This window comes from Falco cherrug, chromosome 11 (genome assembly GCF_023634085.1).
Source record: "Falco cherrug isolate bFalChe1 chromosome 11, bFalChe1.pri, whole genome shotgun sequence".
NCBI classification, from domain to species: domain Eukaryota; kingdom Metazoa; phylum Chordata; class Aves; order Falconiformes; family Falconidae; genus Falco; species Falco cherrug.
This window is the reverse complement of record NC_073707.1, coordinates 33,001,985-33,022,189: the sequence shown is the minus strand read 5'-3', so window position 1 is coordinate 33,022,189 and position 20,205 is coordinate 33,001,985. Positions and strand designations below refer to the sequence as shown.

Below are 20,205 nucleotides of genomic sequence, written 5' to 3'. Positions count from 1 at the left end.
TAGTAGCAGAGCTAAATAATTACTCATGCTAAATGTTCTACATACTGTCACAAGGTAGCTTTTAAAACATAGGGATCCTTATTTTTTCCCCAACAGAAGCAGAGACAATTTTAACTGCAGAGAAGCAGATAGTGAAGTAAGGGCACGCTGGAATTATTACTAAATGTAATAGAAAAATTATCTGTGCTATTTATGCCGGGGACTCTGCCGCTGAGGCTCTCAGCGCCGGGCCCTGTGGTGTGGGTGGCAGCAGCCTTGGCTAGGCTGCAGGGCTGGCAGCAGGGTGGCACCATGCGCAGGGACCCGTGCAAAAGCATGAAGCATGCTCTTGGCTTTACTTTACTTTTCAAAACCTAGTTGGTTCTCCTTTAATTATGTTCTATGATGTACCAAAGTTACAGTTAAGTTTCTATGTTTTTACCGACACCATTTTTTCAGGGTGGTGTAACCTGTTGGAGTTCCGAGCAGGTTCACGGTTTATGTCCTGTTTTCTTAACAAAAAGCTGCTCCTTTTTCCAGCTTTCTCCCACCACTTGTTTGTTAGGTGCTCCAACGCCTTCTCTAAGGCCGGAGCAGCGCACGGGCCGCGGGCTCGCGCCAGCCCCTGCCCGGGTGGGCGCCGTGGGGGTGGCACAGGGGCATGGCCTGGGGGGGGCACGGCACCGGGGGGGCGTTGGGGCTGCACGGCTCCTGGCGCAGATGCAGCATTTTCCTGGTGTGCCGGCACCACTGCGTCCCCGCAGCCACGGCCCGGGGCTGTCGCTGCTGGGCTGGCCCCAGGCGCCCGCGCACGGCTGTACGCCCCGCGCGCCGCTGTACGCCCCGCGCGCCGCTGTACGCCCCGCGCGCCGCTGTACGCCCCGCGCGCGGCCCGCCCGCCTTGGGCAGCGCTAGGTGAGGTCGGCCGGCGGCGCCCGCTGCTCCCGACCCGCCGCCCGCCACCTGCGTGGCGCTGGCCCGCGCTCGGCCTGGGGAGCAGGGGGGGCAGGGCAAGGCAGGCCCGGGGAGGGGCCCGGCGGCGGGGCCGGGCGCGGCGGGGCCGCGGGGGCTGGCGGAAGGCAGTGGGGGAAGGCGCGCCGCCCTCCGCCGCAGCCGGGCCGCAGGTGGGGCGGGGAGGCGGCCGTGTCCCCCCGCCCCCGGCGGGCGCTGCCGTGAGGTGAGGGCCGGGCCGCTGCCGAGAGCGGGAACGGGCTCGGGCCCCGCGCTCCCCGCGGCCGGGCGGCCCAGGGCGGGCTCCTGGCAGGGGGGAGCAGCCTCTCCCCGAGGGCATTCGCGTCCCTTCTGGCTGGCGGCGGGCAGGGGGAGCTGGCGGCGCCCCGCGGAGCGGGCGATGGATGGGGCGGGCGAGGCGGATCTCTGCGGCGACGAGGCGGCGCCGCGCTGGAGGAGGAGGGCGACCCCCCGGCCGCAGCCCCGCGCCTGGAGCAAAGCCCGGCTGCAGTCGTACCAGAGCCCCAGCGGGGTGCTCTACACCGACTTCCCCGTAGGGGACAGGTGCAGCTGCTTCACCGTGACTCAGCCGGCCGGTACCGTCAGCACCTGCCCGGGCGGCGGAGCGCCGCGGAGGGGCCCCGCCATGGGCTCCGTGTCCAACGGGAAGGTGCGGCCTCCAGCCCGCGAAGCGGTCTCCCCTGAGCCGCCCGCTCCGGCCTCTGACGCTCCGGTCGGCGTTAGCGCCAACGGCGCCGTCACCTCGCCGGGCAGCCCGCCGGGCCATCATCCCCTGAGGGTCCCCGGGCAGCCGGCACTGTCCCCGCAGCGGGAGCAGACCGCTCTCGCGGGCAGCCCGCAGCTCTCGCCCGCTGGCAGCGCAACCTCGCAGTGCAACCGGCTCCCCCGAGCGCCGGGCCGGCCGCCGCCGGGATCCCCCGCGACCTCCCCGCCGCCCGGCGCGGCCGCCGCGGGCCCGCCCGCCGTCCTGAGCACCGACAGTCCGGCCGCCCGCAGGGTGGGCACGCAGCAGATCATCCCCAGGAGCCTGGCCTCCGAGATAAAGGTGACGAGCAAGCACAGCGGCCAGAGCGCGGAGGCAAGCAGGAGGGTGCTGAAGGTGCGCAGCATGGTGGAGAGCCTCAGCGCGCCGTTGGCGGCCGATGCGGAGGAAGAAGCCGAGGGAGACCTGGACAGCCCGGGGACCCTGAGGCGCGGCCTGCGCTCGACGTCCTACCGCAGAGCCGTGGTGAGCGGCGTGGACTTCGACGGCTCTTCCAATTTTAAGAAAAAAAACCGAATGTCCCAGCCCATACTTAAAGCGGTTGTTGAGGATAAAGAGAAATTTTCAAGCCTGGGCAGGATGAAGGTAAGTGGTGATGAACGGAGACACGTTGATTTTGAGTGGTGTAGGCGACACTGGCGGCGATTTGCAGTCTCTAGGTTTTCCATAGATGCTGGAGTCCTTCCAGTCTGCTTCTTGCTACCACAGAACTTCTCATAGTTATTGGTGAGTCTCGCAGATCACTTACAAATGTTGTTTTCAAAGTGAAGTGGTGGAGGCTTCAGGGACAGGGCTCTGTTGAAATCCAGGCAGCTCAAAAATGTGTGATGGCAGCCTCCTGCTTGCGTTTCCTGCAGGATTCCCCAACACATAGAGGTTCTCTTCCACAATCAAGTGATGTTCTAAAACTTTTCCCCAGAAAGTAGTAAACATGGAAAAAAAAGACTTTGACCTAGTAAAGGCTACCTGCGAAGGTAGGCAGACGGACAGAAAAAATGAACTTTCACCCTTGCTCCTCTGGGACGTTAGTATTTTTAAAAATCGGAATGTGTTTTTTAAACTGATAGCAGCCACTTCAGGTATGTTTATTTGTAGCTTGATTTTAATGACTGCAAGTAAAAGCAGAATGCCCGTTTTTAATTCTTGGTTGTAATCTCTTAGGAGTAGTAGATTTATATTGAATGTTAATGTATTAAATTATAAAGACTTACTGAAAATACTTTTACTTGAACATATCTTATTGTAATATTGTATTTCTTTTTTAATATAATCTGGTACTTTTTGAAAAATATATTGGTAGATTTCTGCAGAGTTTGGAATTGTGTAATAAAGTACTCAAGGCTAAGGGTAATGCTCTAGCTATTAGAATAATTATCAGTTTTCAACCAAATTAAAAATCATGGTTATGGCAGCTTTTGTGAAAACGCTATAAGTGGCGAAATAGTAATCAATCAAATTGTAGACTGCTGCAGAGTAGGGAGGTGGTGATGTGATTTGGTTTTGGTAGTAGTCTTTAACAGTATGTTTTGTTTAAAATAGGAGCATGTGATGTTGTCCTGGCTTTACACACAACCCCCTTTTTGCTAGTAGCATTTTTTTAAAACAGACTTCTTAGACCGTATGACCTGTTGCACCAAAACATCTGTTTTGCCTCAAAGTTTTGTTTTGGTCTCAAAACATTAGTTTATAAAATACTTAATGTGGTTGCTCTTTGCAAAGTGTGTGAAAAGAGCCGCTCAGTTGTGTACCTTCTGTCCTCATAGGAAAGTCCAGTGACAGTGGAATGAGTTGCAGATTCACAGAACTCTTGTAAAGCTAGTGTACTACGCTTTTGAAACATAAGAGAAGCATTGGGGACAAGTATGTATAAACAGCATGTGAGAGAAGGAAAGCTAGAGTAGCTTTTCACTTTCTGTGGTGAAACCATTGTTTTCATGAATACTTGTCCAATACCAGAAGTTTATAGATTAGGGCCTGCTAATGTGGTGCCTAAGTATCAAAACAGAAGTTCTTGTTACCATTGATTGTTTTGCATTCTTTTAATGTGTATATATCTCTTTCTTGTTAAAATTATCAGAAGAAAATGCTGAAAGGACAAGGGACATTTGATGGGGAAGGTAAGCCCTTTTCTGTACAGACTTGATAATCTGCTCAATCACAAGAGAGATGAACTCCAAGATTATTTTGCACGCTTCTTTCATATGTAGTCAAAGACTTAAGTGCCTTGTTTTTCAGTACACTGCCTAAACCATGGAACCATAGTTTTGGCACTAGACATACTTCAGGGAATGTTTTAAAGAATACAAAATGGCAGGCTAAAAATGGGGTTTTGTTTGAAGGGCTTCTTTCCAATTTCAATTCCATTCCTTCCTAAAAGATTAATTGATCAATGTTTCTGTCTTGGCCCTAACAGTTCTGTAGAATTACATAATGAGGCTTCTTCCTCCTGTTGGGACTGCCTTCCTGCATATTCCCTGTGACTCCCTAGGTGCAAGATGTAACTTTTGTGGATCAGTTTATGGGTTTGGGGTCATCGCTTGCAAGCAGATGCCCAGGTTGCTGTTCTCAGAGTTTATGGTTCATGTGTTTCTCCCTTTTCCTCATAAGGCAGGGGTGCTGGGGTGTGTTCTGTGAATTCGTAATCCTTTTCTTGCTACCTAGGCTTCAAGTTTTAAGTGTCAGAAAAACACTGTTAATGTTACTCGTTAATTCTGGGCTTTGCCAAGTTTGCTGCTATTCGCAATATTTCAACAAGAAAAAAAATCTTTCCTGGCTATGACTCCATTATTAGTCTATGGAAGTTTAATTCTAGCAACTGCTACTCTCTTGGCTTTTCTCTGCTTAATGCCTCCTTAAGGTCGTATCAGCTGCTGTGTTACCTTCCTTTTCCTCTTACTTCTATTGTCAAGACTTTTCTACTTTGCTCCATTTGCATTGCTCTCTATCTTACTTTCATCTTCTCTCACACTATCTCCTGATGACGTTTTCTAGATTCTCTTTCAATGTCTCCTTTCTATCTTGAACTGATCCCAGCTAGTACCTTTCTCTGTAATGCCTCTCAGAATTCAGTTGCTGTACATATTTCTGGCCTTAAAAGCATATATGCTGTGTAGACCTGTTCCAGAGGGCAAATACAAAAGGCCAGATGTTGTATAATACTCAGGTGAGGGCTGTGTGGTCTGAGAGGTGGAACATACCTACCCAGTCCAGCATCAGACCTCAGGAGTTGCACCTGTGTGTGGAGCATCCAGACTGTTCACTTCTTTCCCTTTTATCTGGTAGGGGAGGACTGGATATTGTCCAAAGCCTGGCCCATCTCTAAAGTACCTTTTAGAGCTTGCTTTCTTAACAGCTTGATCTGCCTGTTAGGTTGTTCTGGTCTTGAATTTCTCTGTCCTTTTCTGGCTGCTTTTGAGAAGAGTGTGTGGTCAAGGAGATTGGGAAATGGAAAGGGTGTGCTCCACACCTGCATTTCGTTGCCATCGATGATACTGAATGAATGCTGGCACTACTGATACAACGAGTGTATTTTGTCTTAAGGTTCATAGGCCTCATGTTTACTCAAGCAACCTTTGAAGTTTCTATTTGGAATAGTTCTGACCTCAAAATTTTGAAATTTGTATCATTTCCTTAGTGAAGTGCAAAGATGGTACTTAAAGCTGATGGAATGAAAGTTGGCATGGGTAGTGGACTTGTAGATTAAAATAGCTAGACCTCCAGGTTAGTGACTCTGCTCAACATGCTTGTTCAGTTTTTAAATTGCTGGCTAATTTTGAAACATTGTGCAGCAAACCAAGGAAGAAAAAACTGTTTTCTGGTTGTTGTTTTTTTTTTTTTTACAAAGAACACATCTGTTATTTAATTCAGTCAGTGTGGATCTTTTGGTAGTGGTACAGTGATCCATTGTTACTGTACTGCACCATTGTCCATCCTAAATAAGATACTATCTTTGTCTCGGAGTTTGTGAACAGCACATTGACATTTGGGGTTTTTGCATTGTTTAAGTGTTACTTACAATTTTATGAAAGCAGCTAAACAAACTTTCTAGCAATTACTGACATACTATTGTTGTTTTATAGAAAATGCTGTATTATATCAGAACTATAAAGAAAAAGCTCTGGACATAGATTCCGATGAAGAGTCTGAGCCCCGAGAGCAGAAGTTGGATGAAAAGATTGTTTTTCACTGTAAGCCCCTGAGATCAACATGGAGTCAGCTGTCTGTTGTGAGTATTTGATCATCATATAGCCAGACAAAGACAGAGTATCTAAGAATGTATTGAAGCAGGTCTTTTTATTTGCTACTGGAATTTTTGGCTGAAGTTTGTCATCTCCTTTTTCCCTTCCAAAATAAAAGATGTCTCAATTTTTTTTTTTACAAGTTTGCAACTATTCAAATATTAATAATACAAATCCAGAGGTCTCAATTTAGCTTTTGTTCAGGTTTCATGTATAGTAACTCATAACAGCTTAAAGAAAGCATAAATCATGTCTTCTCAGTCAATTTTAGTAGGTATAGACTGATGCTCCTGCCAGAATCCCTGGTTATACCGACACCTTCCTTTTTCTAGTGCAAGTGTGTTTGTAGGCTCGTGTGGCCACACAACAGAGTATGTGATTTGAAATCACCAAAATAATAATAATAATAAAAAAATCAGTGTAGTTTAAGGTGAAATCAAATGCAACTTTGAAATGCAAAGGAATTAATATTTCACAATTTTATGCTTTAAGATACTTTTTTTTCTTTTCTTTTTCAACTATGCTGGAAAAAAAAATAATCAAGCATGTCTCTTTTGTATGTGCATTGAATTTAAGACCCTAACTTTGTACTTTCCACAATCACTGGAGGTGGTTGCTTAGGCCTTACCTGCACAGGGTGCTGGCAGCTGTGCTGATGGAGGTCCTCAGAAGAGTTACGGTTTACGCCAATGCATGTTACTGTATCTGGCTGTTCTGAATGAGGTAATGCCAGCCTGAAAAGACAGGTTGAAATCCTAACAGTGTGTAAACTCAGAGCGAAAACTGTGCTTTGTGGTACCATTCAATAAATTTGTGTGGACTAAACCTTGAACAGGATTTAGTCCTGTTTGGCTAGTTTGTTTGTTTGCGTTTGGTTGGTTGGGTTTTGCTGTTTTTGCTAAACATTGTTTTTCATTTCATGAGAGGGACATGGAAGTCCTGATCAATTACTGGTCTTTGTTTTGCATAACAATCAATACAATTGAGAAGGTCCAGTTTAGGGTCCTTTATTTGGCAAAGACAGAACTTTACCTTACTCCTTACCTTACTCCTTACCTTACTCCTTACCTTACTCCTTACCTTACTCCTTACCTTACTCCTTACCTTACTCCTTACCTTACTCCTTACCTTACTCCTTACCTTACTCCTTACCTTACTCCTTACCTTACTCCTTACCTTACTCCTTACCTTACTCCTTACCTTACTCCTTACCTTACTCCTTACCTTACTCCTTACCTTACTCCTTACCTTACTCCTTACCTTACTCCTTACCTTACTCCTTACCTTACTCCTTACCTTACTCCTTACCTTACTCCTTACCTTACTCCTTACCTTACTCCTTACCTTACTCCTTACCTTACTCCTTACCTTACTCCTTACCTTACTCCTTACCTTACTCCTTACCTTACTCCTTACCTTACTCCTTACCTTACTCCTTACCTTACTCCTTACCTTACTCCTTACCTTACTCCTTACCTTACTCCTTACCTTACTCCTTACCTTACTCCTTACCTTACTCCTTACCTTACTCCTTACCTTACTCCTTACCTTACTCCTTACCTTACTCCTTACCTTACTCCTTACCTTACTCCTTACCTTACTCCTTACCTTACTCCTTACCTTACTCCTTACCTTACTCCTTACCTTACTCCTTACCTTACTCCTTACCTTACTCCTTACCTTACTCCTTACCTTACTCCTTACCTTACTCCTTACCTTACTCCTTACCTTACTCCTTACCTTACTCCTTACCTTACTCCTTACCTTACTCCTTACCTTACTCCTTACCTTACTCCTTACCTTACTCCTTACCTACCTTACTACTCTAGGTTGATTTGACTGCATGTATTAATGGAAACCATTTTTAAAAAGCTGAGTATTCAGACAGTGGTATTCTGCTACCCATAGCACAGTCCGTGAAGCATCCGCAGTGGCTTTTTCTTAGTAGCGTTGTTAAACAAAGTAGAATTCAGCTGTTTTAATCAGTAATGTAATCTTGCTAGCTTCCCTGCTAGTAAATTAATGATACTGGTTGATATTTCAACAGGCTTTCATCATGTGCATGATTTTGAGACTAAAGGAACTGTAAATAAATCTGTGGTTAATTTTGTTATCCTTTGATCATTTCTGTGGCTTCTAGAGGGATATCCCTAAAATGAAGGGTTTGGGGTTTTGTTGGTTTTTGTTTATGTAACTTGCAGAATGTTGCAGAACTTCATCTCTGTATGCAGCATTGGAATGTTACGTGACATCAGCACTGGGTTAATGGTTGGACTCGGATCATCTTAAAGGTCTTTTTCAACCTGAATGATTCAGTGATTCTACGATCACCTAGAATATTCAACAGTTGGGGCCATTGTCTTTGTATATCCTGTATAGATTAGTTATTAAGCCTCAGCAATATCTTCTAAGGCTATTTATGTTGTCTGTTTAGAAGAGCTGTCTTACAGGTGTTGATGACCTTTTGCTGTTTAAGGTATGGAAATAGGAATCCCTCTTTGATTCAATAATTATGAAGCAGGCAAGACAATGTGGTTTTGAAAAGATTAGCTTTAATTTTTTTTTTTCAACAAAGAAAGTACATTAAATGTAGTTTATTTGCTCAATGCTGCAAAAAAAATTGTTTATAATGAAGTCAGGTTTTTTTCTGCCTTTAGGCAAACCAGCAGTTAAATGTTCAACAGCTGAGGTATTTTGGGAGGAATGCTATTCAGTAATAATAATAATTTCAAAAACATTGATTTGTTGCAAGACCAAAATAGTACAAAGATCATTTCAGTAAGAGAGCCATGCCTATGCCATGCTTACAGTTATACAAACCAGCTTGTTCTTCACGATTTCCAGCACAGCAGACTTGGTCAGTGTCTTTACTTGATTTACAAGGATGGAGGTGGGGAGTATATGGGAAAAGGTAGTGGACTGTGAAAACAAAATATGGGAATCTGAATCTTGTAGTGTCTCTGTTTATAACTCCCTGGAAAAATTACATGCTGTCAGTGTGTATTAAAAAGCGAGTGTGGAATTGTAACAGGAGGTCAGCTGGAAAATGTCAAAGTATTGGGTTTCAACATATGTTAGGAAAGAAGGAGAATAATACATTTATGGTATTTGTTAGGAGTGACTATGCTAGGAAATAGAGGGGGGAGGCAGCAGAATGAATCTGCTCTTTCTGCAGGATGTTTCTTTGGCCATACAGGCTTGATGGCTGATGCAGTCAGTTCTGACCAGACTTGCCATTTGAGGGGAGTAGTGAAACCTTCATGTATAGAGTTGTTGAATCCTTTATGATAATAATAAAAACATGTTTCTCTCTTCCTGCAGTGTATGCACCCATGTGAAAGTAAGATTGAGCTTTTCAGAGAACATATACAGACTCTGAAATGGGGTGCTGTTTAAGTCCAGTTCCTTTCAAATTCTTCTCTTGAACCTTCTTCCTGTTGCAGATTAGACAGCTAGCAGTAGTGAAGCAGGTGACTAGGTAAAGAGCTACCTTATCTACTATCTCTGTTCCTTGCAACCTTCATCTGTTAATTTAAAAGTTTAATTTAGGGAGAATAACCAATATTTCCAAATATATTTGAAAAGTATCTTTCGATAATTGTGAAGATTTCCAGCAAATCATAGGCAGTGATACTAACTTGTGCACTATATTAAATGTGTTTACTTTCCAACAAATGCAGCATTCAGTTGGTATGGTATGGATAATGACAATGTGTGTTACTGTGCATTCGAAGAATCACAGCATCAGTTAGGTTGGAAGGGTCCCCTTGAGATCTTGTCCAGACCCCTGCTTCAGGAGAGTTGGCTGGAGCAAGTTGTCCGACTGTGTCCAGGTTGTTAACATTTCCATGGGTGGAGACCTCGCCACCTCCCTGGGAAACATGCTGCAGGGTTTGACCACTGTGTCTGACTGGTGGACTTTGAACTTAAATGTGTGTTTTTCGAGGTCCTTACCATACAGCCTGGAGATACGAAGCATGTTTACTTTTCATTACTACTGTCAATGCTGCTATGATTCTTACAAATATTCTTGAGATCTACACTGGAAACAATGTCCCATAGCATGGGTAATTCTTAGAATTATTGATGTATTTGATCTCATACCCAGTAGGTTCAATGTGTTTGTGTAGCGCTGCATCAAGATTTTGCATGTTCTCTCAACTGCTGTTTCTCTAACCTGAAACTCTTTCCAAGCTTTGGTCATCTTGTGTTTCATTTTTCTGATCATCTCTTTCTCTGGCTTGGGAAAAGTGCAGCTGTGGTTTTTCTTATTCATTTAAAAAGCTGCTCTAAGTTGCTTTACCAAGCCACTCGCACTGTCACCTTTCCATGACTGCCTCTTCCCTGTGGTATCATACAAAAGCTGCCTGGTTTTATTGTTGAGGATCTTCAGGGCTAATCTTTGCTTTAGCTCCCATTTCTCTCCCATTATCAGAGGGCTTATGTTAAAATTGTTTATGGTGCAGCTGCTTCCTATATTTGTCAGAGAAATATTTCTGGTGAGTTACCCCCATCCAGCACCTCTGTATTTGGAGGAATGTCTTGTACTTAACCACAGAGTTAACCTGTTGTTCTTTTCATCTTTTCCTCCTCATCTCTGCGGCTGAATCAGTCATAAGTGAGTTGGAAAAAGTCCAGTGGGACAGTAAGTCAGCGGTAGTAGCTGTAGTGTTGGGCCTCTTCTTTCTGGTTATGTTCTTAAGCTTATATTAACTTTTTGTTTGCATAGTATGATAAATATAATTTTTAGGCTATTTCAGCTAAAACATTTTGGAATAGGAATTGAATTTTCTTTCACTGTGCGCCAAAAATAGTCTCCATATTTGGGCCTCTTTGGAAGCGTTGCCATTGATTAAGAATATAAGGTTGAGCCATTTGCTTATGCAATTAATTTATATGTATACTTTTATGTACACATCCATATATGACAGAATAATGATCACAAAACACAGCTACACTTTTTGAACATTAATACAGTGGTTGCCGCAGTGACCTCACTGGAAATTTGCAGTTGCTCTGTTAACAGGAAGCATTGAAATCTCTTGGATATGTTCATAGGTATTTCCTGTGTTGGCATATTTTTAGAAACGTCTTCCACTGCACCCAGAAAAAAGTGACATTGTGCTTCCTAGTGAGTGCTTTAAAGCTTTCAGGTTGTTGATTGAAAGGTACTTTAATTCTTGCTTGGTATTCAGAAGTGTATGTTTGTGGTGAGGGATCTGTAGCTTAAGTTCACAAGTTCAATTAAGTTCACAAGAACAATTGCTCGCGCACTGGAATATTTGTTATTTTTGCAAGTATATACGTGCATGTGTATACTTTGGTGTGCATGCAAACCAAAGTGTGGCACTTGTTAACCTTGTGCCATCTTGACTGTTGAGCCTCTTGTGCCATCTTGACTGTTGAGCCTCCTATTCAGATTTGTGGTGCCTGGTAGGCAGGCATAAAATGAGGAATAATACATCCTCTAAAATTCCAGGGAACAAGTGGAGTAAGAAGAGAAAGCTGATGATGATAGTGCATTGGGAGCTTTTGGAAAAGACTGAAAGAGAAATGGGAGCATGAAAGTGCATCTGTTAGGTTTCGTGGAAAATGGCTACAGCTGGAGTTCATGATGGTTGCATACGGAGGGCTGGGGCAAACTTGTCTTGGCTGATTTGGCTGTAGGGTGCTGGGTGGGGGGAGGTGTCATCGTAGGGTTGAGGATAGAAATACTGGGGTATTTACTCAGGACTTTGCCATGTTGTTTATAGTAAAGCTGGAGCTCCTCCAGAATAATTTTTTGGCCAACAATCTACCTGTCTACATAGTTTGTCTATGCCTTTAGGTGTTTAACAAATGAAGGCACTAAGATTATCCAGGGCAAGTCGGAAAACAAACCTTGTGATGTACATGTGTCAGTCAAGAAACCTAACTTAAAAAGAGAAAGTAGTTTTCATGCTTCTGTGTGTGTGTGAAATCCAAGGAGGTTGTACAGGGTCACCATGATTCAGCTGTGCGTGCTTTTGCTGCAGTAGTTCTGTGTTTGTGTCTTGGGATAGTTTTTAATGAAATAAATTTACTTCTTTTGGTAAGTCAAATGACAGATGTTATTAACTTTTTAAAATTATTTCATTTCTGCTAGTTCACTGCTGTCTTTCTGAAATGAATAGATTCTTCAGCTGCATTCTTAGGGCAATATTTTGATAGTCCTGCATATATATATATATATAAAAATCACATTTTTCTACAAAACATGTTAAAAAAACCTGATTTATTTTTTAGGTGAAGAAGAATGGATTATCTGAAGTGATCAGCCAGGAAGAAAGAAAAAGACAGGAGGTACTCCTTTAAAGTAACATTCTTTCTCGTTGCTTGTTTAGGGGCGCACTGCATGCCTGATTAAATACTCTATTTGTTGATAAGAAGGCAAGTTCATTGGGCTGTTTTCTGTCCTAGAGTGAAGTGCCGTCTTTCCTCAGGGAGAATAAATAAACAAAACCTGTCTATTGCTGATGTGCATGACCCCCTGCCACAGGTCTCCTACCAACCCGCTGCAGCTCTTGCCTAGGTACGCTCACTCCAGCAGATGTAGCATGGTTGGTGGCTACTCAGTAGCAGCAGGCAGGCACTGCTGCATGCTGTGCTGGGGAAGGTGTAAAATTAACCTTGTATTCACAGAGGGTAGGAGGTGGCACATTTTTAAAGGCAGTGAGGAAAAATTAACAGCTTTTTACAGTGCCTCTTAGTTGTAACTAATCCTATGAACAAATTTGAACCTGCGAGCACTGTGTAGCTGGCGTAACTAACCTTTTTCCTTTCATTCTGCAATGGAGTAGGTGCATCCATGCTGTCAACAGTACAGACAACAGCAGCAATTACTGATGTAGTTACCTTTTCTCTCTCTGTCTCTTTCCCCTTTGTTCCTTTTGTCCTCTTTATCCACTTTCCTCTTCCTCTTTGCTCCTTTTGTCCCCTTTATCTGCTTTACCCTCCTTCCTTACTTACAGGGTCTATTTCAAATGAATGAGAGGTGTTGAAAAGAATAGCCTGACCTAGCCAACTGTATACCTGCAGTTCTTGAGGTATGTCCTTCAATAGGGAAAAAACCCCAAGTTTTTTTCAGTAGAAACACTGTAGCATTACCTGCCATGGTTGTTTCATTATCTTCAGGACATACCTCAGTGAGTGTAGCCGAGTGAGACCTGACTGGGGTTTTCTGTGAAGTCCACAGATGTGTATAGCAAGCCTCAAATATTAATTTAGCTGCATGACCTACAGCTATTGTGTTCATATGTGAAATACAGAAACATCTTGTATTGCATATGTGGGATTTGTACAATGGTTTGGGGGGTCTTTTATCATGTTCCAGTTCTTTGCTTATCTTTTGGGGCTGTGCAGCAGTTCAGGCCATGTGTTCTGCTTTTCTGTCTCCTCCTGCTGGGAAGCTTTAAGACACAAAAGCATTTCTTTCAGTCATATCCTTTAGGAGCCTTAAGTCTATGTTTCTGGGAGTCATATTTACATCCTGTCAAAGAGAACAAGTTCTTTAGATGCCTTTTAAATGAAAAGTTTTTAATGTTACCAAAAAAATGTTTTCAAGCCTGAGGGTTTTTTATTTGAATGTTAGAGGCCTGTTCCTGCAGAGAGAGCCTAAATAAATATTCCTAGCTGTATTGCCAACTCGTGCTTTTGTTGTATTTCTTTTAAATTGCCTTTTATCAATTATTCGTTATCTATTCTTTAAATTGCTTTTTATACCCTATTAGATTATTTTTGCCATTGTAATATAGTCACTGTAGAAAAATAATTTGTTTGCTTTCTACCTTGATTAAATGTCAATGTCATACAGTCATGCACATCCCATCTTTCAGAACACATTAGTGAGATGGATGGATGTGCATCTTTGTCTAAATATATATTGGACTGAAGACTGGAAACTTAACTGCTGGGCAGAGGCCAGAATGCCCATTTTAGGTACCTTTCTGCACTCTGTTAGCCAAGCAGGATGTAGATTTGCCACCAGAGTTTGGCTGATTTATGTATATGTGCTCTAGATTCTTGAGGCTGATGGGAGTTGGCAAGCAGGCAATGTAATGTCATTTTAAGCATCACGTTTGTGCATCTTCTTGCACAGCAGTACTCACTCCTGCAAATAACATGTTGTAGCTGTAACCTATCTGCTGCTGTGTCTCTTACCAAGATCCCTTCAGCTTTTTAGGTAGGTAATAAGACAGAGGCTACTGATAAGTACATTAGACTTCCTTTCCTTGTACATATAACGGTCCTGTAGGCTTTCTGTGGAGTGCAGTTGTCTTTGGACTGCATAAATCTTGAAGGCTTCAGCTAAAGCAGGTTCTAAGAAATCCAGAACTTATTATTTCATTATTAAAATCTCAGTTCTTTGAAGAAGACTTTTTTAGAAGAGCAAGAGTAATTTTGAAAGCAGAGTCTGGGAACACTGAGTCTCAGGATACCCAAGAGAAATTGTATTTAATGAAAAACTTACCTTAACACCACCAGAATTCACTAGGCTTGAAGTGTTTTAAGAAATCTTAGGAGCAAATACTCCCAGCAGAATATTTTGCTCTCCCCCCACCCCACTCCCGGTACAGTTTGTCGCAGCTGGCAATATCCAGGGAGACCACCTTCAACCTGCCTGTAGTCGCCCTTGACTTTATACCTGTCCCTGGAGGAGCAGGGTTCCTCTGAAGCACATACATCAGCCCATCTCAGTGAGCTCTTCCTGCAGCCTGTCAGCTGCAAGACACTCTCTCTGTTTCTCTCTGTATATGCAGAGCCATGGGCATCAGCCTTTCCAAATACTTAACTTGTGCACTGCAGCATTTAAAGTATCTATTTCTCCTTTGGTTTGAGAATGCTTAGGGAAGTTAGTTGCAAGTAGCTAATGAAACTATATGCACAAGTATTGCCATTAGCTATATTGAGAAGAAAGCTGTATTACTTCTGCTGGTGGTATTATTCTGTGCTAGTAATGCCTGGAATGTGGCACTGATGACAAATGTGACTTGGTGTGGAGCTTGTGACAGAAGGGTTCACAAAAACTATTTACTTTTTTCCATGTATATACATACAAGAACTCTGTTAGATTAACAACAAATAAAGCCTAGGGAGGCAAAAGGTGTCTAAAAGCTGAAATGGTTTCTATTTGAGAGATGAAAATTTCCAATGGAACAAAGATGTGGATTTCAAAGTCCAAAATCCATTAAAAGTTTGCTTTGTATGTCAGCCTGCTGATGGAAGTTACAGTGGCTACTTAGAAAGTGGTAGGGTGATAAAGCAGAAGTTGTTTGTGGAAGGTGAGGGAATGTACTGGAGGGCTGCCTGGCTGGTGTCTGGTCGCTAATCACTAAAGGGGATTGTGGCTGTTACCCCCTCCTGTCTGCTCTGCCTCTAGGCTCCTGCCCCTGTTGCAGATAGCTCAGCTTCTCATCTGCCTGCTCCTAACTTGATGTTTTGAAAGTAACCAAGATATCGCTGCTGATACAAGACTAAAACCTGAATTTTGCAAAGGGTTTTGCTTTTTGGCAGATGCTTGAGTAAGCAGAGTTCTGTTACCCAGGAACACTTTCAAGTAAATAATGCAGCAGCTTCTGCTTAAAAAAGAGCAAAAGCAAATACTGGCTGGTGAACAGTAGTATGACTGATACAAAGCTTCCAACTGGACCACAGAAAAACCGACATGTTTGGGGTTTTTTTAGCTAAAAAAACCAAATGCAAACCCCACCTTTCAGGAGTATGAATGGGGAGTGATCACAGTTGGTTTTTTGTTTTCAAACTCTCTGTTTGTGCTTGCATTGAAAAGTCTAATATAGACACTTAAATTTTTTTTGTTGTATTAAATAACTTATTTCTAAGTAAATGATGCAGCTATCATAGAAATGAATATTTACGGTATAATCTCTAGCTTATATCCAATAACTTTTCTTTGCACACCACCTCCACGTTTTCCTTTTTTTTTTTTTTTTTTTTAAAAAAAAAAAGAAAGTGTAGTCAATAGTAAGTCTTTTCTTTCCCCCTCTGCTTTGCAGGCAATATTTGAAGTGATATCTTCTGAGCATTCTTATTTGCTGAGCTTGGAGATTCTCATCCGGATGTTTAAAAATTCCAGGGAACTGAGCCTTACGATGACCAAAACAGAGAGCCATCACCTTTTCTCCAATATCACGGATGTTTATGAAGCAAGCAAAAAGTAAGTGTAGCAATGCATTTCTACATTTAAAAAAAGTACGCATTTTAGATTAGAAATAAAATCTAAAATTTAGATTTAAATTGTTTACTTTTTAAAATTATATCTGATTACTGCTAGTCAAAAAACATTTCAAACAAGTAATGAAATGTAGCGTACAGAATAATGTCTTTAGTGTTACCACACATCAGAGGAACAGCTGCAAAGTAGCAAATTCAGCATAAATTTAGGCCTGACAATTTAAGAAGAGAAATCAAATGCTGCACATATTAATATGCAGTGTCTTAGTTTTTTATAAGCTGTAAATAAATCAGAATGGAAATTGATTCTCTGTTCTTTGAGAGCACCAAGTATGTGCTCTGCAGTGCTAAAGAATCATATATTACAAACAGCTAAGGTTTTATTTTGCTGACCATAGATTCTGTCGTAATACGAGTAAGCCCCTGTTTATTTGGATTATATTTTCCTTACATACCTCACAGACAGCTCCTTAAATAGTAGAACTTTGGTTAGTGCTGGCTAAGATATATGGTAGTATTTGCAGACTCAAGCTGTGCCTTACCTACACTCTTGTTCTCTGAAGCATCTTGCTGTTATTTGGAAAAATCTTAGCTTTTCTTGCTAGAACACTGCATTTTTAAAGTTGTTTATTTTTCTGCGTGTATGATTTAGTAAGGAGAGCTTGCAGGTAGGCTGAACTGGAGATGTCAGGTTATTTTAATACCTGTTTGAACATGAAAGCAAGTTTTTTATTGGAATCTCAAGTAACCGTTTTAGTGGTAACCATTTCTTCCAAAACTGTTGTGCTAGTTTGAAGATGGAGAGTACGACCAACAGTGGACATGCCGCATGAGTTTGACAGACTCACCCTGCCACTATGTTGGAGCCCCATTTAATGGGGTAGGCTTGGTATTAGTTTCTCTGAAAATTGGTAAGAAGGAAAGAACATAGTGTATTTTAGTGGAAATAAGCGTCCTTCAAATCTAAACAGCTCCAAAGCTCAGTGTTGATACATTAAGCGTTTGTACCTAGTCTTTACAGTCTGTTGAATTAAACTTGGTCTGCCCTTACTGAACTGCTAAGGATTGAGCAAGAGTTTCATACTTGCCCTTAAGAACTGACTCTTGCCAGTGTTTTCCTTAATCAGTTGAATCACTGTTTACTTTCTACTGAGGACTCAATGTGCAGCATACTGTGTGGCTGTGGTATCTTTTATGTAAACAGCGTAGGCATTTTGCTGTTTATGAACAGTGCTGTGCACACCATAGCACCTGACACCAGAGACATGTATTTCTGTTAAAAAGAAGATGATCTGCTGTGCTCTTTTTATTGTTTTTATTATATAAGTTCCTTTGGTACAAAGTCAATAACAAGAAAAACGGGCACACTACAAAAAGGAAATGTCAGATCTTACATGATACAAACGCTGAAAAGTCTGTTGTATGATTGTTGGTAATTACTGCCAGGATTATTTAATACAGGACATGCATATGTATGTGCACTCACGGTGTACTGCAGGGTATGAATACTTCAAACAGTTGTTTAATGAGGCTTTGCTTTGTTTCAATTTGTACATTATTTAGCCTGGTTAATAGTAGTAACAGCAGGTGAATTACTGGGGTCTACATAACTAAAAAATAAAAATGTCAATGCTTCCTTTCATAGACCTTATTTCCAGTTTGAATTCAAGCACAATGGCTAAAGGATGCAGATGGCCTAGTTAAGATACTGATTGATCATAACTATAGCACTGTACAGCTTTAAATGTCTCTCTCTTTACCTGTGGAACAGAAAAATACTAGCATCGTTTCAGAAATGGGGCTAATGGTTGGATAAGGAATCTTTCAGGCTGGGAATGTTTCTGGAGCCAGACCTTCCTACCTTTTCAGCTTTTTTTTTTTTTTTTTTTTTTTTTTGTTTCCTTCTTGTAGAAAATGTGATGTTCTGAATTCTTTAGCGTTAAACCTGTATTTAACTTTGTGGAACTTTTCAAGTTTTATGTTCACAGTCATGGTAATGGCCTTTCTTGCTTCTATTGCTCTGAAACCCCGTGAAGTCTGTGGAATTTTACCTCTTTGTGCAGCAGTTTGACTTTGTCTTCTGAAGTTTATGCAGTAATAAGATTTAGTTTCATGGAGCATACATGTGAGAGTGTCTAATGTATGGTGTCAAGTGCATACCTAATTTAGGAGATACAGAACAGGTGTATATTTGGACTTATTGGGTGTACAATCATTTCTCCATCTCCCTGTTCCCTTTTGTTTCTCTCATAGTTGAGGTCTTTTGCCAGAAGTTGGATATTGTCTGAATCCACAGCTACTGCAGGAATGAGAGTGGTGTGACAGTAGTGTTCTCAGTGAGTGCAGGTTAACAAAGACCTTATTTTCAAGGAATTTACAGTCTTCTCCTTAGACAAAATGTGAACTGTAAAAGTGTCATGAGCCTGTTTTTTGTTAGACAAACATTGATGTCACAGGACCGTCATATATTAGAGGGTGATTGCCATCTTTTTTAGATGGCTTAATAGAAATCAAAGGTTTAATTGGTGTGCAGACGTTGCCTTTCCTTTGGATTGTTTCTCTAAGATACAGCTGACCATACTAGTAATAGCTGTGTGAACAGATGTGTGTTTGGTTTTTTCCCTCTGTTGAATAAGCCTTCCAAGTCACTTAAATCCACTTTTAAATTTCTTACTTAAAATAATTAAAGCAGAGATGGAGGTGGGGGAAGCAATATTTTTAGGGGAATTCTTACAACCCTTTTGATTAACAGTCTTCAGAGGAAGTGGGATGGGGGCGTGGTGGGAGAATGGAAAAATACTACACTATCCTAAAATTATAATCTTAATTCTTTCTTGTTTGGGAAGTCTTAACGGTTTAAGAACTTGGGGGTTTTATAGCTTGGAGTAAAACCAGAATTTGTAACTCCTTTTTAAGCTTAAATGAAAACATACTTTATTTCCCGAGTTATGCAATACTGTTAAACTATAACAAAACTTTGTGCTGCTTTTCACAACCTCATTTGTGTAAATAACGAAAGTGATTTTAAAACAGAAGCCTTTTTCTTGGTATCTCCAAACTATTGCTTCCCATTTTCAAGCTTTTGTTATAAATTTGCAATAAAGTTGAAGATCTGTTCCGTTATGCTGTATTTTAGGCAACCTTTCCTTTACTTAACCACACTTGTACTCAAACATATTTTTATCAGTGGTTTTGGTTGCTCAGACAAAGGTTTGGTGAGCTGAGGAACATGAACTGATAAAAATACTATCTTTAGTCAAAATTGCTTAAAGCTTATATCTAGGAACTTTGACTTGGAACATGTTTAATGGAAACTCTCTAGAAATGCCAAGATATGCTTCTGATGCATGACAAGGCCATTTCTGATGGAACAAAGCTGCCTTTGTGAGAAGCAGAGTACAGACAGCAAAGACAGCCTCTGCTTTTGGGAGCTTATTGGAATGTCTGTAACACAGAAGAGTTGATCTGAATAATTTGTGCAGCATACAATGTGTTTGTTTATGAAAATGTCTTGTAAGGTGGCTTCAGAAAGCTTAAGGTTTTTATTGCGGATTTGCCTGTATGTGTAATAGGGGAATTCATAACTGATCGAACACAAAATCCCACAAATTGCAACCTGAGTCAGTGCAAGCTGTTAGAGATGTGATGGAGGATGCCATAGGCCAGCTTATTCAGCAGTAAAAGTTGTGTGCTGTGCTTGTGTAGTCTGAGAATACTGTGCAATCTATCTTACTAGTGAGAAAAACTCTCCAGTCTCAGTATGCAGTGCAAAAGAGGTCAGTTTCCCAAGAGCTTGGCTTGGGAAAGGGGAGTTACAGGGAAATTAGTGAAATGCCTTGAAGAACAATTGGTCTGACGGGTCAAATCAGCAAATTTATAGGAGAAAGGAAAGCTTTAGCATTGTTTCTGTCTGCCATTAGGTCAGCGAAAGGCAAAAAGCTTATAGAGTATCACAAGATTAGCAGGGAAAAGCAGGAACAAAAAATGTTTTGACAGGTCTGACTTTTTAAACTCTGTCTTGACTTTGGTAGTGAAGCTTGTGTG

General features: G+C 41.9%; 1 protein-coding gene across 1 annotated transcript in view; it reads left to right on the top strand.

Annotated features, from left to right (window-relative positions):
• Nucleotides 1-1,083: 1,083 nt before the first annotated feature.
• The window catches only part of ARHGEF26 (Rho guanine nucleotide exchange factor 26), a 58,655-nt gene continuing 39,533 nt past the window's right edge, over nucleotides 1,084-20,205 (top strand). Inside the window, exons 1-5 of the mRNA XM_005440180.3 lie at nucleotides 1,084-2,299; nucleotides 3,792-3,831; nucleotides 5,794-5,939; nucleotides 12,217-12,273; nucleotides 15,984-16,144. Of these exons, the coding sequence (XP_005440237.3) occupies nucleotides 1,331-2,299; nucleotides 3,792-3,831; nucleotides 5,794-5,939; nucleotides 12,217-12,273; nucleotides 15,984-16,144 (1,373 nt within the window). The 5' untranslated portion in view covers nucleotides 1,084-1,330. The remainder of the gene's footprint in view (nucleotides 2,300-3,791; nucleotides 3,832-5,793; nucleotides 5,940-12,216; nucleotides 12,274-15,983; nucleotides 16,145-20,205) is intronic.